The following is a 16,968-nucleotide window of genomic DNA, read 5'->3' on the forward strand; positions in this document are numbered from 1 at the left end:
TTCATATGTGGGGTTTTTATCCACTTCTCAGGCATTCCCAGCTCTCTGCAGGGAGGTCACTCACACAATAAGGCTGTGCTGGGGTGACCCTGGCTGTGCATCCTGGGCCCACCCAGCCCCTCTGTCAGTGCCTGCTCAGCTGGGCAGGGCTCACAGGACACAGGGAAAGGGATCAGGGCAGGGAGGGATCCCTCACCAGCTGCTGCCATAGGCAAACACACTCAGCTGGGGGAAGCCAGTTCCATTTATCAAACACATCACATCAGAGGAGGAAACTGAGAAATGAACCCAAATGTCAAAACACCTTCTCCAAACCACTCCTTTCTTCCCAGGCTCATCTTCCCTCCTGATTTGTTCTCCCTCCTCCCCAGAGGCTCAGGGGGATGGGAATGGGGCTGTGGTCAGCCCATCACACATTGTCCCTGCTGCTCCTTCCTCCAGAGGCCTTGGGCTCCTCACCCTCTGCCCTGCCCCAGCCTGGGGTCCCTCCAGGGGAGAGATCTGCAGGAGCTGCCCCAGGGTGGATCCCATTTCCCATGGGCTCAGTCCCTCAGGAGCTGCCCCAGGGTGGATCCCATTTCCCATGGGCTCAGTCCCTCAGGAGCTGTTTTAGGGATCCCATTTCCCATGGGCTCAGTCCCTCGGGAGCTGTTTTAGGGATCCCATTTCCCATGGGCTCAGTCCCTCAGGAGCTGCCCCACTGAGGTCCCTCCCATGGGCTCCTTGCACAAACCTGTTCCCTGTGGGCTCCTCTCTCTCTCCATGGATGCCCAGCCCTGCCAGCTCCAGCAGGGGCTCCCATGGGCTCAGAGCCTCCTCAGCCCCCCCTGGGCTGCTCCAGGCCCTGCAGGGGGATCTCTGCTCCCCCTGCATCTCCCTGGGAGCCCCTGGCTGCTGTTGGCTGCCCTGGGCATGGAGGAAGCTCCCAGCAGCTCCCACAGAAGCCTCCCCTGCAGCCCAAACCTTGCCCTGCAAACCCCACAGTCACTCATCCTCAGCAGCTCTTGCCTCAAGAACATAAAAATCTCCAGACACAATCTTTTAACCTATCAATGGTTAAAAGTTTCCCAGTGTCTCAGACCCAGCACAGATCTCCCACCTTTGGTGTGACTTGAGGCCACCAAGCTGTCCCATAGAAAGCACAAAGCAACTTCTTTGAACTGTCCTCACAACATCTGTGGGGCCCTAAATGAGGTCACCTGTCCCATCCCACTGTCCCTTGGAGCAGCAGAATGGGCCATGAACGAACCACTCTGATCTTTTCATTCCCACAGCCTCCTTGAGAAGCTGCTGCCCAGGCTGTGACCTCTCACACAGACACATTTCCCCTGTAATAAAACTGCCAGAAAATCCCAAGGATTTAAAAACACAAACAAACAGACGAATACATCCCAAATCACAAAGGGCCCCACAGCAGCCACCCCTGGGCACACCCTTGCTGACTCACAGGAGTTTACACCACAAAACAATGCTCACAGAAAGCTTCTGTGTTCTCCAGTATTTGCCTCTTCTAGTTCTGCTTCCACTGGAGGCATGGGCATCAAAAACCTCCTAATAAAGAACAGTTTGAGGTGAGCTGCTCTTCCTGCCAGCCTCTAAAAATCACCAATAATACACAATACTTCTTTGAAAAAAAAAATCACCAGCAGTTAGCTTGAAACTAAAACAGCTGCAGCATTTAAAACATCTAATGCAAATGCAAACTACTTCAGAACATCATAATTAGTAAATGGCAAATATTAGGAGTTATGGGAAAAGGGATCGTTAAACCAGACTTTAATAGCCCAGCATCTCTCCCATTCCATGTGAAAACCCAGTCAGCACACACTTGCAGCATTAAACTCACATTAAGAAACAAACTGCTTCATTTCTGGAGTTGTAAAAACAAAGGTTAAATATCTGCTTCAGCACAAACCCTGTAATTTTTCCACAGCAACTGTATTGTTTTGCTTTGCACAGCTAATAATACCTGCCCTGCTTTGCACCCACTCATCTCCTGAGCGAGGCTCACGCTGGAATCACCAAACCAGAACAAACTTCAGGGACTGCATTTGCCACCAAGGCTTCTGGAAGCACCTCTCCTTTAAGTTATACTTCATATACATAATGTAGTGAGTTGAAAAGACACTTCTTTTGTGGCAGGCCCTTCTTCCACTACTTGTAACAAAATAAGCAGCTGCACAATTCAGATATTCCTGAAGGAAACCAGAGATGCCCCAGGACTGCTGCTCCTTGGACACCCTGTCCCATTCCATGCCCCATATTCCCAAGTTCCCCACCCATCTCAGCCTCCTCATCCAGCCCCTTCTCTGCTCCCATGATTTCTCTGCTCCCATTTTTTTTTTTTTTTTTTTGAGTTCAACCACTCCACTCATTGTCCCTTTATAGCCACTTTTATCCCTCCATGAGGACAATGGTGCCTGTTCTTGGTGCATGGAACAGGGAATGGGCACAGCCCCAAGGCTGCCAGAGCTCCAGGGATGCCCAGGTGGGATTGTTGAGTGTCTGTGCAGGGCCAGGTTGATCCCTGAGGATCCCTTCCAGCTCAGGACATTCTGTGATTCTTCTCACTCATCTTTCCCAGAAATATGTGGACCAGTTTGATGTCATTAAAGACAAACATGATCTTGACAATATCCAGCCATCTCAGTCTAACTGGAAAAATTATAAACAAATTAAAGCAGTTCCTCATGCTGGAAAAGTCTGGGAAGCCTCAGAATAAAATGATACCAGAAGAGTCTCCACCCAGGTCTGTAGCTTTGGAGTAAATAGGGATATCAAAATCAAATGTCTTTGGAATTTCTGGAATTGGAGCTGGGTGTTTCTGGATATGCAGAGCTGGACATTCAAGGGAATTCCAGGATTTTTCAAACAGCTGCACAAAGAGCATAAATTATGCTGAAGGCCTCCAATGTGATGTCTAAGTTGTATTCTTTCCTGTTCTCTGTCCCCACTGCAGCCTGGCTGGCAGCCCTAATTTGCAAGGTCTGGTGCTGCTCTCAGATCAAACAGACAGCATCAGCAGGAAGCAAAATTCATGGACAGGACACAGCATTAATTAGTACTTGGAAGTTGAGCAACTTACTAGGAAAAGACTGATAAAAGTGTAACATCCCATTTTACTGCCTAGCCCCTTTCAAGTCTGTCAGAACAGGGATTGAACTTCCCCAGAAAGTCAGTATTGATTCAGTGCTTGATCCAAAGGCAAATCAAGTCAATATGACCTGACCCATGTCAGACACTGCAAAAGGCAGGAACTACCTCGAGACACTCCTGACAGGAGGTTTGAGGGGTGTCTGCCCCTCCATAAATCACCTGCATGATGCATCTCACTCACTGTGCATCCTAACAGCTCTGAGCAAACAGCCCCACATGTGAACCACTCCATGCCAGAGAGAGCAGCCCCCTCATCCCACAGGGGAAATCAATCATTTGTTACTCCTGAGACTGAAGGTTTGTTCCTGACTTCCACCTGAGGGGCCTGAAAACCAGACTGGCAGGGTCCCCCCTGTCATTCATCCAGACAGCCCCTGTCTCACCAGCAGCACCTGCTCCTCCAAACTGAAATTCTGGCTCCCCCAGCTTCCCACAGCCTCTGTGTGTCCCTTTAATAATTGCTTTATGAATTGCTGGGGTGTCCTGGGCAGGGCCATGGGCTGGGCTGGATGATCCCTGTGGGCCCTTCCAGCTCAGGATATTCTATGACTCTATTATTTCATTTTCTGACTTATCTTCCCTTCACTGTAATCATCATGTAATTAATAAAGATTTAAACCAAGAGGAGCTTGAAATCCAAAAGTGACAGGGAATTAACACAACTTTAGGTCTAATTCTCCTTCCACCCAATCATTCTGCATGATTTGTATTAAGTGGTTTGGGAACAGCCTGTTTCTCACTGGTTTATAGAACCAAATATGAGGGATAGAACTAGTCAGGGCCACAGGGCAAGGTCACAGCCCAAGGCAGGGGGATCACTTCATCCAGGCTCCAGCCCAGCCCTGGAACGGATGCCCAGCACTGCCCCTGCCCAGGAGGCACAACTTGTGCCCTGGGCAGTGCCCAGCCCTGAGCAGGCTGCCCAGGGAGGGGCTGGAGTCTCCCTCAGCACTGGGGATCCTGCAGAGCCCTGTGCACACAATGCTGTGCCCTGTGCTCGGGGATGGCCCTGCCTGAGCACGGAGGTGCCACCAGGGACCCTCTGGGCCCCGCACAGCCTGAGCTACTCTGTGGGATTCCCCAAGGAGGAAGAAGCACACCCAGCATCTCTCCTGCCTCACTTCGGCTGTTCCCACCTCTTTGATGCCAGTTCCAAGTATCTTCAAATAACTAAAACTCATCTGCAAGGTTTTCTTTGTTCTCACATAAAAATCTCATCTCTTCCTGTCCTTGACAGATCCCTGCAGTACTACATAAGGAAACATAAATCCCTAACTTACATATTTTTCTAATATTATCACACAAAACATCAGAGTTAAAACTGAGCCCCAAGCTTTTCCTGCTGGATCCTGCTGACCTCAGTGGTGACACCAGTCCCTCCTGATGACAAGAGCAACAACTTCCAGCAAACTGAAATCCCACATTATGGTGTTTGGGCTACACTTAGCAAAGGGTAAGGCATGATGTGGTTTTCACCAGGATAATGGTTATTACTGTTATTGTCTTGTCAGTGTAAAGAGGAAACACTGCAATAAAACCCAGCAGAACAGGGGGTTTGTGTTCCCTGATATTTAAAGCATTCAGTGTTCCAGCCCACCTCTCTGAAGGCAGCAAATACTAAAAACACACAAAGGTCAACAAAAATTTAAAATCCAATAATGAAATATAAGCAAGCTTTAAAATTCATTAAATGGCTTTTCACTTTTATATTCTCCTCCTCTGCTTTGTGTTTGTAAAGTGTGATCAAGCAACTGCTTTGGAAGAATTAGCAGTAATTTGGTGCAAACGTGAGTGCTCTCATGATTCCATTTAAAGTGTAATATAGGCAAAGACCCAGAAAGAGATTCTAATTGTTATTTAAAAATTAACCTTCTCACTTTACCTTTATGCTCTGAGAACAGGCACAATTGTGGCAGGCCATTACCCTGCCCAAAATACTGCATAAACTAATGAAGATTAAAACTAAGGTTAAGTAAATTCTGACAACCAGCAGGTAAGAAACCTTGTGTGGCTCTCTGGGGCCCTGCAGAACACCCAGATAACTCAGCTGGGGCTCTGCTGGTGTCTGTTAATCCACTGCTGATTTCTCCCTTGTAATGGCTTTCTGCTCTCTGTGTCAGCACTTAGACACAAAGGAACAGCAATCTGCATTTCCAGGGCCCACCAACACAGAAAGGCCCTGCTGTTCCATAGAGGAGAAGGAGCAAAGGAACTCTTGTATCCCTTTAGGGTGCTGGGGAATGCAGGCACAGGGATCAAGGATGCTCAGAGGCAGCACATGGCAGAGCCCAGCTCTTCTCAGCCTGAGCCTTCCCCTTCCAGAGCCACGGAGGTGCTGGGGACACTCACACCTCAAACCATGGGAAGTGACACAAGACCAAAGGGCTTTAAACTGACAAAGGGCAGGGTTCCATGGGATATTGGGAAGGAATTCTTCAGGTTACCCAGAGCAGCTGTGGCTGTCCCTGGATCCCTGGCAGTGCCCAAGGCCAGGCTGGACATTGGGAGCAGCCTGGGACAGTGGGAGGTGTCCCTGCCATGGCTGGGGTGGCACTGGATGGGCTTTAAGGTCCTTTCCAACCCAGCCCAGTCTGTGATTTTAGGTCATTTCCACTTGCACATAATAAGGGCACTAAAGGGGAGAGGGACCAAGGACTCCTCTTGCCTCCTTCCTTCCTGATCATCCCATGCTGACACATCACACCGGTGTTTTTACTGCTCTGGAATTAAATCCCTCTGTGCACTATGTCACTCCAGCTGTGAGGGAAGATGTGCTGACTGACTGAGTGTGACACGGCCCCAGAGCTGCAGAGATCTCTCATTTTCCCTGTCAGCAGGAAGAATGGTGCTCCTGCACAGCAGCCTGGGTCACAGAGCCCAGGGGGATCCCTTTTTTTAACAAATCCATTAAAGCAGAGTTCTCGGATTACTCCCACAGCAGAGAGCCGGTGATGCTGTCAGTGTTTCCTGTTCCAAGGCAGAACAAGTGCTGGGACATGGCAGGCAGCCCTTGGCAGGGCTCTCTAGGGTATCAGGGATCAGAGTGAGGAATCCCTGGGAGGGCAGGATCACAGAACTGGGATTCATTACACAGCGAGCGCCGAGTATCAGATTTTAAAAAGGGAAACACAAACTGTGATTTTTATCCAACTCACCAGGAATTTTCTTCCTTTTTCAGGCAACTTTGCATTCCCCCAAGGACCCGAGCAGCAGAGCCCTGAGCTGCACCCAGAGCAGGCTGTGATGGCTCAGCACAGCCCTCTCCTCACAGTTTTACGTCTCATTGCATCATTCCTGCATTATTTTTAGATAACTGTCAGGGGATGTCAGAATGTGGGTCGATAGCTATTAGATTTATAGGCAGAAATAGCAAGGCTTGTAGCTATAAGGTGTAAAGCATTCAACAATTTCTAGAACAAATCTGACCATGGGGACTGGGGGCTGGAAAATACAGTTGCTTGTACTCCCAGAACTGTTTAGGAAAAATAATCTCTGTGCTGCTCTGATACATTTCTGAGTTGAATCATTGCTGTTGACTCACAGGAGGGTCAATACTCCGAGTATTCAGCTTGAACAGCCCTTTGCAGACTTTGATAAGGACATCTTACCAAAAATAAGCCTCTCTTTTAAATGTAATCTATCAGCATGCAGAATGCCCTCGGCTACACCCCATAGCTCAGGCGTGCCTGAGGAGCTGGGAAGTGGCAGCCTGCCAGCAACATCTGGAGCAGATGTTCCATTTTAGGCAAAGATTAGTGGCGTGAATCACAAAATTAGTAAAACCTCCTTGGTTACCTGAGCAGGCTCATTTCCCTTTGCTGTTGTTAACAGGTGGGTTTCTCACAGGCTGCATTTCCTGATCAGCAGCACTCGTGCTCTCTGCCAGGAGAAGACAAGGAGGGAGGATGGCCTGGAATGGAGCAGAAGATTCCCCAAAATCCAGGCATGTGGACAGCAAATGCCTGAAGCCAATTTCATCCATCACTCCTGCCTGGTCCAGAGGGGAGATCTCCAAGACAGCAAGCACAAGACTGCTCCTCAGCAATTCCTGCTGCCTTCCCAAGGGGCTTGGGGTATCCAGGATGCTTTGGGAGCCCAGGAGTCACAGAATCCTGCCCTCTGGAGTGGCAGCTGCAAGCCTCCACGCACTGAAACATCTCTGCATGCCCATGCTTCTTCATATAAATCCAATTCCAAGTGTCTCTCCCTGCAGACACAATAGGACACTCCTGATCCAGACTGAGGCTCACAAGCAGGACTATTATTCACATAATTACAGCACCTTGCTGGGTGTTTTGTATCCCTGGGGAGATATTTCTCATAGCTGCACAACTAAATAGGCAGTGTAAATCTAACATACCTTTGTGAATTCTAGCAGCCAGGGAAGATTGTTTCCCCATTCAGGGAGGTCTGAATTAATATGCAAAACTAAACCACCACTGTTGTCACTGTATTCTGGTCACTGCTGTTGCAGCCCATGAATCCTGCGTTGTCTGTGCACGACAAATGTGTTTCTGGCTTATTACTCATTCATTGTCAGTGTCAGGGAATATTTGGATCATGATGCCAAACAACCATCAAACCCCCAAATTATCTATCAGCTCCTTGTCAGATGGGTTGCAAACTAAATGTCACATTAATGTCTGAGCTTCCAGATGCTTCCAAATGTCTCTCTTAAGCTTCACCTTTTAACTCTATTATTTCTCTAAGAACTACTTCCTTTATTCATTCCTTGATCAGTATCAAACCCAATTCTCAGGAACCTGCTAAGAATAATTTACAGGCAGCAGCTCTCAGGTGCCTTGAGCCTGTGCAGACCTCTCTCCTGCTGTGAGAAAGTTTAGGCTGAGAACTTGTAAAAGCAGGTACTGAATGCATAATTTGCATTATTCTTAATAAAGAATATGGAAACCAAATCTGTTTGGTGTTGTATTTTCTGGGACCCCCATCATTGGAGGGAAGGAATGATGCATCTGACTCCATGTTCTTAGAAGGCTAATTTATTATTTTATGATCTATATTATAATAAAGAATACTATACTAAAGCTGTACTAAAGAATAGAGAAAGGATACAGACAGAAGGCTGAAAGATCCTGATGAAAACTTGTGACTCTCTCTCCAGAGTCTGACACAGCTTGGCCCCTGATTGGCCAATAAGTAAAAACAATTCACATGAAACCAATGAAACAATCACCTGTTGGATAAACAATCTCCAAACACATTTCAAAGCAGCAAAACACAGGAGAAGCAAATGAGATAATATTTTTCTTATTTTTCACTGAGGCCTCTCAGTTTCCCAGGAGAAAATCCTGGGCAAAGGGATTTTTCAGAAAATATGATGGTGACAGTTTGGTATATCCTAAATGTTAAAGTGGCAATTTTCCTCAAGTTGCTATATCATATGTGAAGGCCATCCTATATAGTACAGTAATTTTCTACTTCAGAAACATCCTGGCAGTGGGACAGACAGGGAAGCAGCATCCCAGCTGCTGTGTGACATCCATCAGTTAACACAGCAGCTACATCCCCGTCGTGTTAGCCCTTATCTCCACATCATCATTTCTTATATCAAAGGATTGCAGTCACCAAGGCTCTGCTCGTATAAGGAACTATTTTAGCTCAACAACACCAATAAAGTTTGGGCCCTTCTGCCTACAAACAGCTTTTCCCTCCTCTCAGTTATTTACACTTAGTTATTTATCTCAATCAGGGCATTTCTTAGCATTTAAGTTAATATATTACCTACCCGTTAAAACCTTAATATTACCAGTCTGTGGGTGTAGTGCTATTACATTCGCCTAAATGCTGATAAAACCACTTTTAGTCTGCCTTATTTACATATATAATTTCTATACTCAGTGGTTAGCTAAGTTTGTAATGTGTTTGGAGGATGATAAGTATTAGAGCAGATAAGCATTATCTTATCCTTTTGGGAAGCAAATCCACGTATCTCCAAAGTGTTTTAAGTTAATTAAGTGCCACTTTACAAGGATAGCAACACCGTGCTGAGGGCTGTGGTTCAGTGTCGGCCTCCATGTCCATATGCAACCCTCCCAAAGTTAATTTCCTAATTGGATAAGCAGATGAGAGCACAGCCAGAACACAGGAGGCTGCTGGCATGCACTTGGCCATTCCTCAGCATGTTCACATTATTCCATGTGTGCAAAAGCACAGATGCAGGCTGCTTTAAAAAATGAACACAGGCTTATTTCACCCCCAAGGAATGTAAAGTTCCTTTTCAACATTAACACTTGGTAAATGCAGCAGTTTAATCTGTGCATTTCTTTAGCACAGGGGAAGAAGCCCTCTCTGCTCACCCCTTTTCTGGCCAGCTTACTCCTTCATCACTGCTCTCTCTTTTACAATTTGCAAATATCTTTAAGTCTCCCTGATCTTATACATCAACTTGGACAGGGCTTGGAGCACTCTGGGATGGTGGAAGGTGTCCCTGCCCATGGCAGAGCGCTGGAACTGGATGGTTTTTAGGGTGCCTTCCAACCCAAACCATTCTGTGATTCTATGACCTGCTGAGAGACCACAAAACAAAATTTAACAGAAGAGCTCTGGATGAGTCAGCCATGCCCTTCTGTTCTCTGTCCTACCAGTATTTACCTTGAAGTTCAGACTTTTGGTACTATTTCTCCACACTGCCAGGTAGATGCCACATCATTCCTGTCACGTTGGCTTCCAGGCAGCCAAGCACTTACTGGAGTCAGCTGCTGCTGTGAATCCACCCCTGTCCACCTGTACCCAAAGCACCAGAGAGGGAGTTTCCAGCCTTCACACTGCTTGGAGGCTTTACTCCAAGAGCCAGACCAGATGCTCACACAGGGCAGGTACAGGGGATGGCTGTACCCAGGGTTTATTGAGAGCTCTATCCCTCCTGCAATCCCTATTTTCCAATGGCAGCACCATTTTCTGGCCCATCCCACCGAGAGGGTCTCACAGAACCTTTGGACACTGGAAACAACCCCAGCTTTCCTCAAGCCATGTCACTCATCCTGGGATGTTCAAAGCTTGGGCCACCTTTGCTGTCTCTGGGTCCTACAAATGCCCAATTTCTCAGATTCCTCATTGTCATCAATAGGTTCCTACATTAACCCCAGAGGAGTGGGGTGAGATAATGGGATGACTTTGCCCAGTACTTCCCGGGAAGCAGCACATGGTTCCTGAAAATGCTGAATTTTCAGGACCCTTCTGAGTCTCTGCTCCCTTCAGTTCCTCACCTGGTCACACAGAACAGAAACCCACTCTTTGTAAACACAAACTGAAAAGTCCATTTGTGCACATCTCCATAAAGTTGGAAATAAGCTGGATCACAATTTGTACTCATGTAAATGTCAGCACATAAAAACCCACGCTTGGATCAAAAAGACAAGTTGTAGTTAACACCCAGAGTAAAATATACACATTCCTTTCTGACCTTCATTAGCTTTCTCTGGACATCTGCTGGGCAAGAGAACTCCATCCATAACAGAAACTGGAGAAATTAAAAATCCTCTGAACTCCCAGATCAGTGCCTACACATACAAAGCCCTCCATTCCAAAGGGCACCCTCGGACCTCTGTGTGTGGGAGCCATCAATTAGATCAGCAAAGAGCAAACCCCACACAACCTGTGCAATGAGTTCAAGAGCAATAATCAACTTTTAGAAAGAGCAAAGCAAATGTACAGATTGGGCCACCTTTGGGACAGCTCTTCTTGCCCAGAGAGGAGTGGGAGGGAGCCTGGTGTTATTTCCAGAACAGCATGGCAGGGAAGCATCATTCAGACAGAAGGATTGTATCAAATCCCTCCTTTCCCAGAGCCAAAGCAGTGATGTTTACCTTGTTTTTATGGCCAACCTTTACAGAGATAAATAAATATACACACATAAAACATGAGGGCTGCTGTACCACCGAGAGCTGTTATTTCCAATATGCTTTACACTACATGACTCACAAACCAAACTCACAGCAATGCTATGATCAGATTGGTGATTGCTCATTTTATCTGTACAGAATGGAGCTTTTGAAGACATTCAGGGTTTTAAAGATGGCTTCAACTCCCACTGAAATCCAGCCAAGTCGTATAATGCAGGAGAAATCCATGGCTGGCTGCACGCAGAGTGGGTTGTAGCTTCTCACTTTGGCCAAACACTTCCCAATGCTCTGTGAGGTGCAGGCTCTAAACTTGCAGCCCTATGTATAATATTTTTGTCTTAGGTTGAAATATTTAGCTGGGTGTGTGTTCTATCCCCACCTGTCAGAGCTGGGGCAGCTCTCTGCTGTCCATGGGGCAGTTGTTTCTTTATCTCTCCCACAGCCAACCCTCCCTCCAGCAGATCTCTGCTGTCCATGGCCACTGAGTGTCCCTGCAGGGCTGATCCAATGCCAGCATCCCATGGGGAGATGCTCCGCCCAGGGGAGGAGCCAAGCATTCCTGCCTGGGCACAATCTGAGCCTGGCACAGCACAGCAGCCTTTGCCCCCTGCACTGCCAGAGGAGCAGCTTTCTGCTGCCCTGCATGGCCAGAGGGAGCCCAGGCCCATCTGCAGCAGCCCTGGAGCTGCAGAGGAAAACTCCCCCCTTGTGCAGGATCCCTGCTGCAGCAGAGCCACAGCTGGCACTGCAGGAGGGCTGAGCCCCCCTGGGATGGGGCTGGGACACCGCCCTGACACACAGGGGTCAGGTTGTGTTCTGACTCTGGCAGTGCTTTTTTTTGTTGTTTGTACTATTACATTTCTATTTTTACTTGTCCTAATAAAGAACTGTTATTCCTACTCCCACATGTTTGCCTGAGGGCCCCTTAATTTCAAATTTATAATAATTCAGAGGGAGGGGGGTTACATTTTTCATTTCAAGGGAGGCTCCTGCCTTCCTTAGCAGACACCTGGCTGTTCAAACCAAGACAGCTTTATTCCATGATTTTGTAATTGCTAAACCACAGGTCAGATTTCAAGTGAAGCATGACCTTTGAGAACCAAAAGAGAATTCTCATCTCTCAGTGTGTTGTTGTGCAGGGAGCTTGGCCCAGAGCTGAAGTGGGTTTGTGAGGCACCAGCACAAAACTGCCCACACAGAAATCAAGGAGAAGTGGTGAGCTCCTATTTGCACACTTCCAGCAGGCAGGTGTTCCTCGAGTGCCCAGGATGAACACTTATCCAGGCACAGAAAATTCCTGGTGGGAAAGCCAATCCAGCTGCTCCTCACGCTCAGCCCCAGGGGCTGTCCCAGTGCCCCTGACTGTTTCCTTTCAGTGCTGCTGGGTGGGGATGGCCCCCCCATATCTTGCTGTAATCCCCAGCATTGCTGAAGCACAGCCCACAGCCACCCCTCAGAGCACGGAGCTTCTCTCCAAAGCACATGTACCAAATATACACTTGACCCAAAGTTACATAAGCGCCGTGCCAGAGCTATTTTTTAGTCAGACTGATCAGCGCTGCTATAAATCACCCCAGGATGCAGAGGCCAGACAAGATGTCACATTTATGTGCTCAGCTTTCTGCCTGCCCTGAGAAAACGTTTGTGATATGCCAACATATCTATTCCCTCTCTGCCTCCCCTGGTGTGTAGGTGCATGACTGCTGCTCAGCACTGAGCAGGCTCCAGCCAGCGCTGCCCGTGCCCACAGCAGCCTGGGCACAGCACTGAGCTGTCCCTGCCCCTGCAGCTCCTCTCACCAGCCCGAGGCACCACCGGGGCAGGGCAGAGAGGGGAGCCCCAGGTTAACCCCCACAGAAGGGCAGTAAGGGATCAGCCCAGCTCACCCTGTGTCTGCAGGGATGGCAGCCTGCTGCATGATCACTTGTCCTATCCTTGTTCAATGTCCTGAATAAGGGCTCTTATCTTGAGCTGCAGTTACAGCCCAAACACCTGCCTAAATCCTCCTGGAAACTTCTGTCCTAGCAGGATCCAGGAACAGGCAATTTCACAGTTTGATTGCAAATAACATTCAGCTTCCTACCTTATTCCTCATTATCCTCATGCTTCTCCTTTGTTTATTCCTCACCAGTGCTGCTTCAGCATCTCACAGAGCCAGGCACAGGCAGGACAGGTTTCTCATGCAAGTGTATACAGGAGGAATGTCAGTAACATTTCCTCCTCTGCTGAGTGCTCCAGTGCTGTCCCCAAAGCCACTGCCCATGCCGAGTGCTCCGGGAAAGCCACGCTGCATCCCTGCACCTGCCTCTCCTCCTGGGTGCACAGTGGCACCAGCCAGAGCTCACAGCACACACCAGCTCCTGGTTCAGCACAGCACAGAATGGGGCACGAGCTCCATTTCCAAACTCGGAGAGGGAATCACACTGACACTGCCAGAAACACCAACTCTGCTCATTCCAACACACGGAAACTTGCAGGGATTAAAGCTACAAAGATTGGAAGCAATAAGCAAGACCCTTGATTGAAATTACACCCCCAGTTGTGAATCTGTGGGGAACAACTTTAAAAAAATCAGCTTTCACAGTGAGTGTTTTAATTAGATACCTCACCTAGATTTCTTACATCTTTACAATGTGTTTCTCTATCCTGCACAGCATCTTTAAAACTCCCTTTCTACGTCTCTGAACTACTGAACCTGGTGAGATTTTAATAGAAATCCCTTTTCCGTGCTATAAAGAGAAGCATTACTTGAGATTTTAATTAGCAGTTGTCAGTGCTGAGCCATAGGAAATACTGGATAGTTTGCTTAACTTCTTAGAGAAAGTGCCTTTTGCTTTCTGACCTTCTGCACTCAAATGATGCAACACACTTGAGCCATTTGAAAACTCCTTTTCCGAGCCCAGCTCTGCGGGAGTAAAAGCCATTCCCTCGATCAATAGACCCTGCGCTGCTCCAGCCCGTGCTCACCCGGCTCGTTTGATGCAGGAATCGTGCCGCTGTCATTTACTGACCGCCGCTATCAATCTGAAAGGCAGCATTCTCTTATTACCATTTCCTTCCATCCCGTGCAAGGTGCCCCCAGCTTTAGGCACACACAAAACTTAGAAATCAGATGCTAAATCGATTCAGTCTGTTGAGACTCCGTTTGCACAACAACAGAGGGGAGAGCAGGGGTCCGTCATGCAACTTCAGGCAAGGCGGGCACCTGCTCCTCCGAGCTTCCATTCACCGTCACCGACCCTACCCCGAAGGCATTAAAAAGCAGGAGAGCTGTTCCTACCATTCAGCTGCCTGTAGACGATGTCTTCTAGGAGCGAGAGCCTCTTCAGCACTGCATCCTGGATGGAGCTGATGCCGTGGGCTGTCAAGTTGGCCACTTCTGCCCTGGGATGGATGTCATGGTAGGAGTCGCCGCTCTTGGTCGTGATGGGTCTGCACTTGGCCAGGAAGAGGACGAAGCCAGCCACGGCGATCAGGTTCAACACCAGCAGGACTTTGACTCTCCTCAAAGAAGCCATCAAACTTCCCGAGGGGCCCCGCCAGCCGCCGCGCTGCCGGCAGGGCTATGGGAGCGGGCCGGCGGCCGCCCGCCGCTGCGCGCACATCGCGGGGAGCGCGTCCCGACCGCCTGGGCTGGGCTGGCCGCACGACCGCGGCGGAGAGCGGAGCGGGAGGGCTGGCGAGCAGCGGCACCGCTCGCCCAGGCGCGGAGAGCCCGCTCGGGACTATGACCCCGCAGAGGAGGCGCGGCCGGGGCCGCCCGCCCCGCTCCGCCCGCCGCGCTGCCGCCGCAACTTCATGCCCCGCGCAGGGCGGCCGCGCCGGGGCTGCGGAGCGGCCGCGGGGCCGAGGAGCCCTGCGGCAGCGCCGGCATCGGCGCCGGCATCAACGCCCGGCCCCCGCCCGCCTCCCGCCCCCGCCGGCCCGCGGGGGGAGCGCGGCCGCTGCTGCGCGGCGCGGGCCGAGCCGGCGCCCCCTGCGCGGGCGGAGCGGGGCCGGGGGCGGGCGGGGGCGCGGGGCGCCCGCCCCTCACGGCGCCCGGGGAGGGGGCGGCACGGCGGCCGCGGCGGAGCCCCCGCCCCGCGCAGGGCCGGCGGCTGCGGCAGAGCCCCCGCGCAGCGGCCGCGCCTGCGGAGAGCGGCCCGGCCCCTCCAGAGCCCGGCATGGCGGCCCGAGCGCCGCGCGGGGCCCGGGGGCTGCGGAGGGGCCGAGCGGGCAGCGGGGCCGGGCGGGGATGGGGAGCGCGGGGTGCCGGAGTGCCCGGGCCTTGAGGGGGATGTGGGGTGCGGAATGCCGGGGCCGTGAGGGGATGAGGAGCGCTCGGTGCCGGTGCTGTGCGGGGATGAGGAGCAATGTTGCCGGGGCCGCCAGGGATGGGGAGCGCTGGGTGTCGGGGCCGTGAGCGGATGAGGAGCAATGCGTGCCGGGGCCGTGAGGGGATGGGAAGCGCGGAGTGCCGGGGCGCCCGGGCCGTGAGGGGGATGCGGGGTGCGGAGTGCCGGGGCCGTGAGGGGATGAGCAGCACTGGGTGCCGGGGCCGTGAGGGGATGGGGAACGCTGAGTGCTGGAGCCGTGAGGGGATGAGCAGCACTGGGTGCCGGGGCCGTGCGGGGATGGGGAGCGCTCGGTGCCGGCCCTGTGCGGGATGGGCAGCGCGGGGCTGGAGCGGGCGGAGATGGGGCCGGTCGCGGTACCGCGCTCGGGCCGCTCGGTGTCACAGAAAGTTTGAGCCCCCCCGGGCGGTGCGTGGCCCTCTCCTGGACTCTGCTCCCCTCTTTCCCAGATGGCAACTTTGTTGTCTCCCTCGGCACGCTGGCTTTCCCTGCTCGGCACGGAATGACAAAGGAAGCATCCTGCTTCCCCAGGCTCCTCCGTGCCGGAGCGAGGGAACGACTTCAGAGCTGTCACGCTGTCGTTAGCAAGGATCACCTGCAACTCAAACCCTGACCCGAGGTAAAGTGATAAAAATCATAAACTACAGTTCACATCCAATGTTTTAATGCCAGAATGCGGAATCTTCTCATAGGGCACTGCTGAACAACCCCAGTAACCCTGTTTTCCAGGCATTATCCATGTGCCACAGTTAACCCTGCTTTTCAGAAAGATGGCACCAACAGGCATTAGAAATTCAAACAACCTTGAGCCATTGTATCCTTGTACAAGGATTCTACAAGGCAACTTTTCAAAAGGTAAGAATAACCCCTCTCCTCTTCAAGCCTTTTCTTAATTAAGAAAAAAAAAAAAAAAAAAACACCAACAAAAAATCAATGCCATGGAAACAAACCTAAAATTGCCTTGGAGGATTTGGAGTTTTAATTCAGTCCTAGCTGCACATGAAGTCTTTTATGGCTTGTATGTTCAGACCCAAACTGCTACAAACCTGGAGTAGAGAAAGGCACATAACCCATAGTCAGACCCTAAAATACTGTGGTCAGTCCATCATCCATACTCAGGTTCATTATAAGAGGGTGAAAATGTGAACGATTTGTGTGACACAGAGCTAGAAATACCTCACAAATTGCTGAAAACCAGCTTTTGGCAGGCACTGAGGGGAAGCTGGTTTGGGGGTTCTACAGGGCTGTTTTGGCACACAATAAACAGAAGGTTTATTTCCAAAGCTGACAACTGAGATTTTTCTTCTCTATAAATAAAAACACTTTTTATTAAACAAATAAACAAACACCACCCCAACTTGGCAGAGCAGTTTACCAAAAAGGGAAACCACATGGCTTTAACTGTCAGGAGCAGAAATATTTGTGCAAACAGAAAAATACCTGCTGCTTATTCTGAAGCAGGCTGGGATAAAGAACCATTCCCGTTGTCCTCATTACCACTGCTCCCACTGAAGTCAGGCTGGTGTATTACACAGAAGCAGCAAGATCTATTTTAATTATAAACCAGTTTGGAAAAAGCTGGATTTAAAGGCTTTTGGCACATGGCTGTTACAGAT

The 16,968-nt window shown here is 50.1% G+C and overlaps 1 protein-coding gene across 1 annotated transcript in view; it reads right to left on the reverse strand.

Annotated features, from left to right (window-relative positions):
- GALNT17 (polypeptide N-acetylgalactosaminyltransferase 17) overlaps positions 1–14,740 on the reverse strand; it is a 244,427-nt gene extending 229,687 nt beyond the window's left edge. The window contains exon 1 of the mRNA XM_058817710.1: positions 14,299–14,740. Coding sequence (XP_058673693.1) covers positions 14,299–14,536 — 238 coding nt within the window. The 5' untranslated portion in view covers positions 14,537–14,740. The remainder of the gene's footprint in view (positions 1–14,298) is intronic.
- Positions 14,741–16,968: the final 2,228 nt, after the last annotated feature.

The sequence above is a fragment of the Ammospiza caudacuta genome, chromosome 20, assembly GCF_027887145.1.
Source record: "Ammospiza caudacuta isolate bAmmCau1 chromosome 20, bAmmCau1.pri, whole genome shotgun sequence".
NCBI lineage: Eukaryota > Metazoa > Chordata > Aves > Passeriformes > Passerellidae > Ammospiza > Ammospiza caudacuta.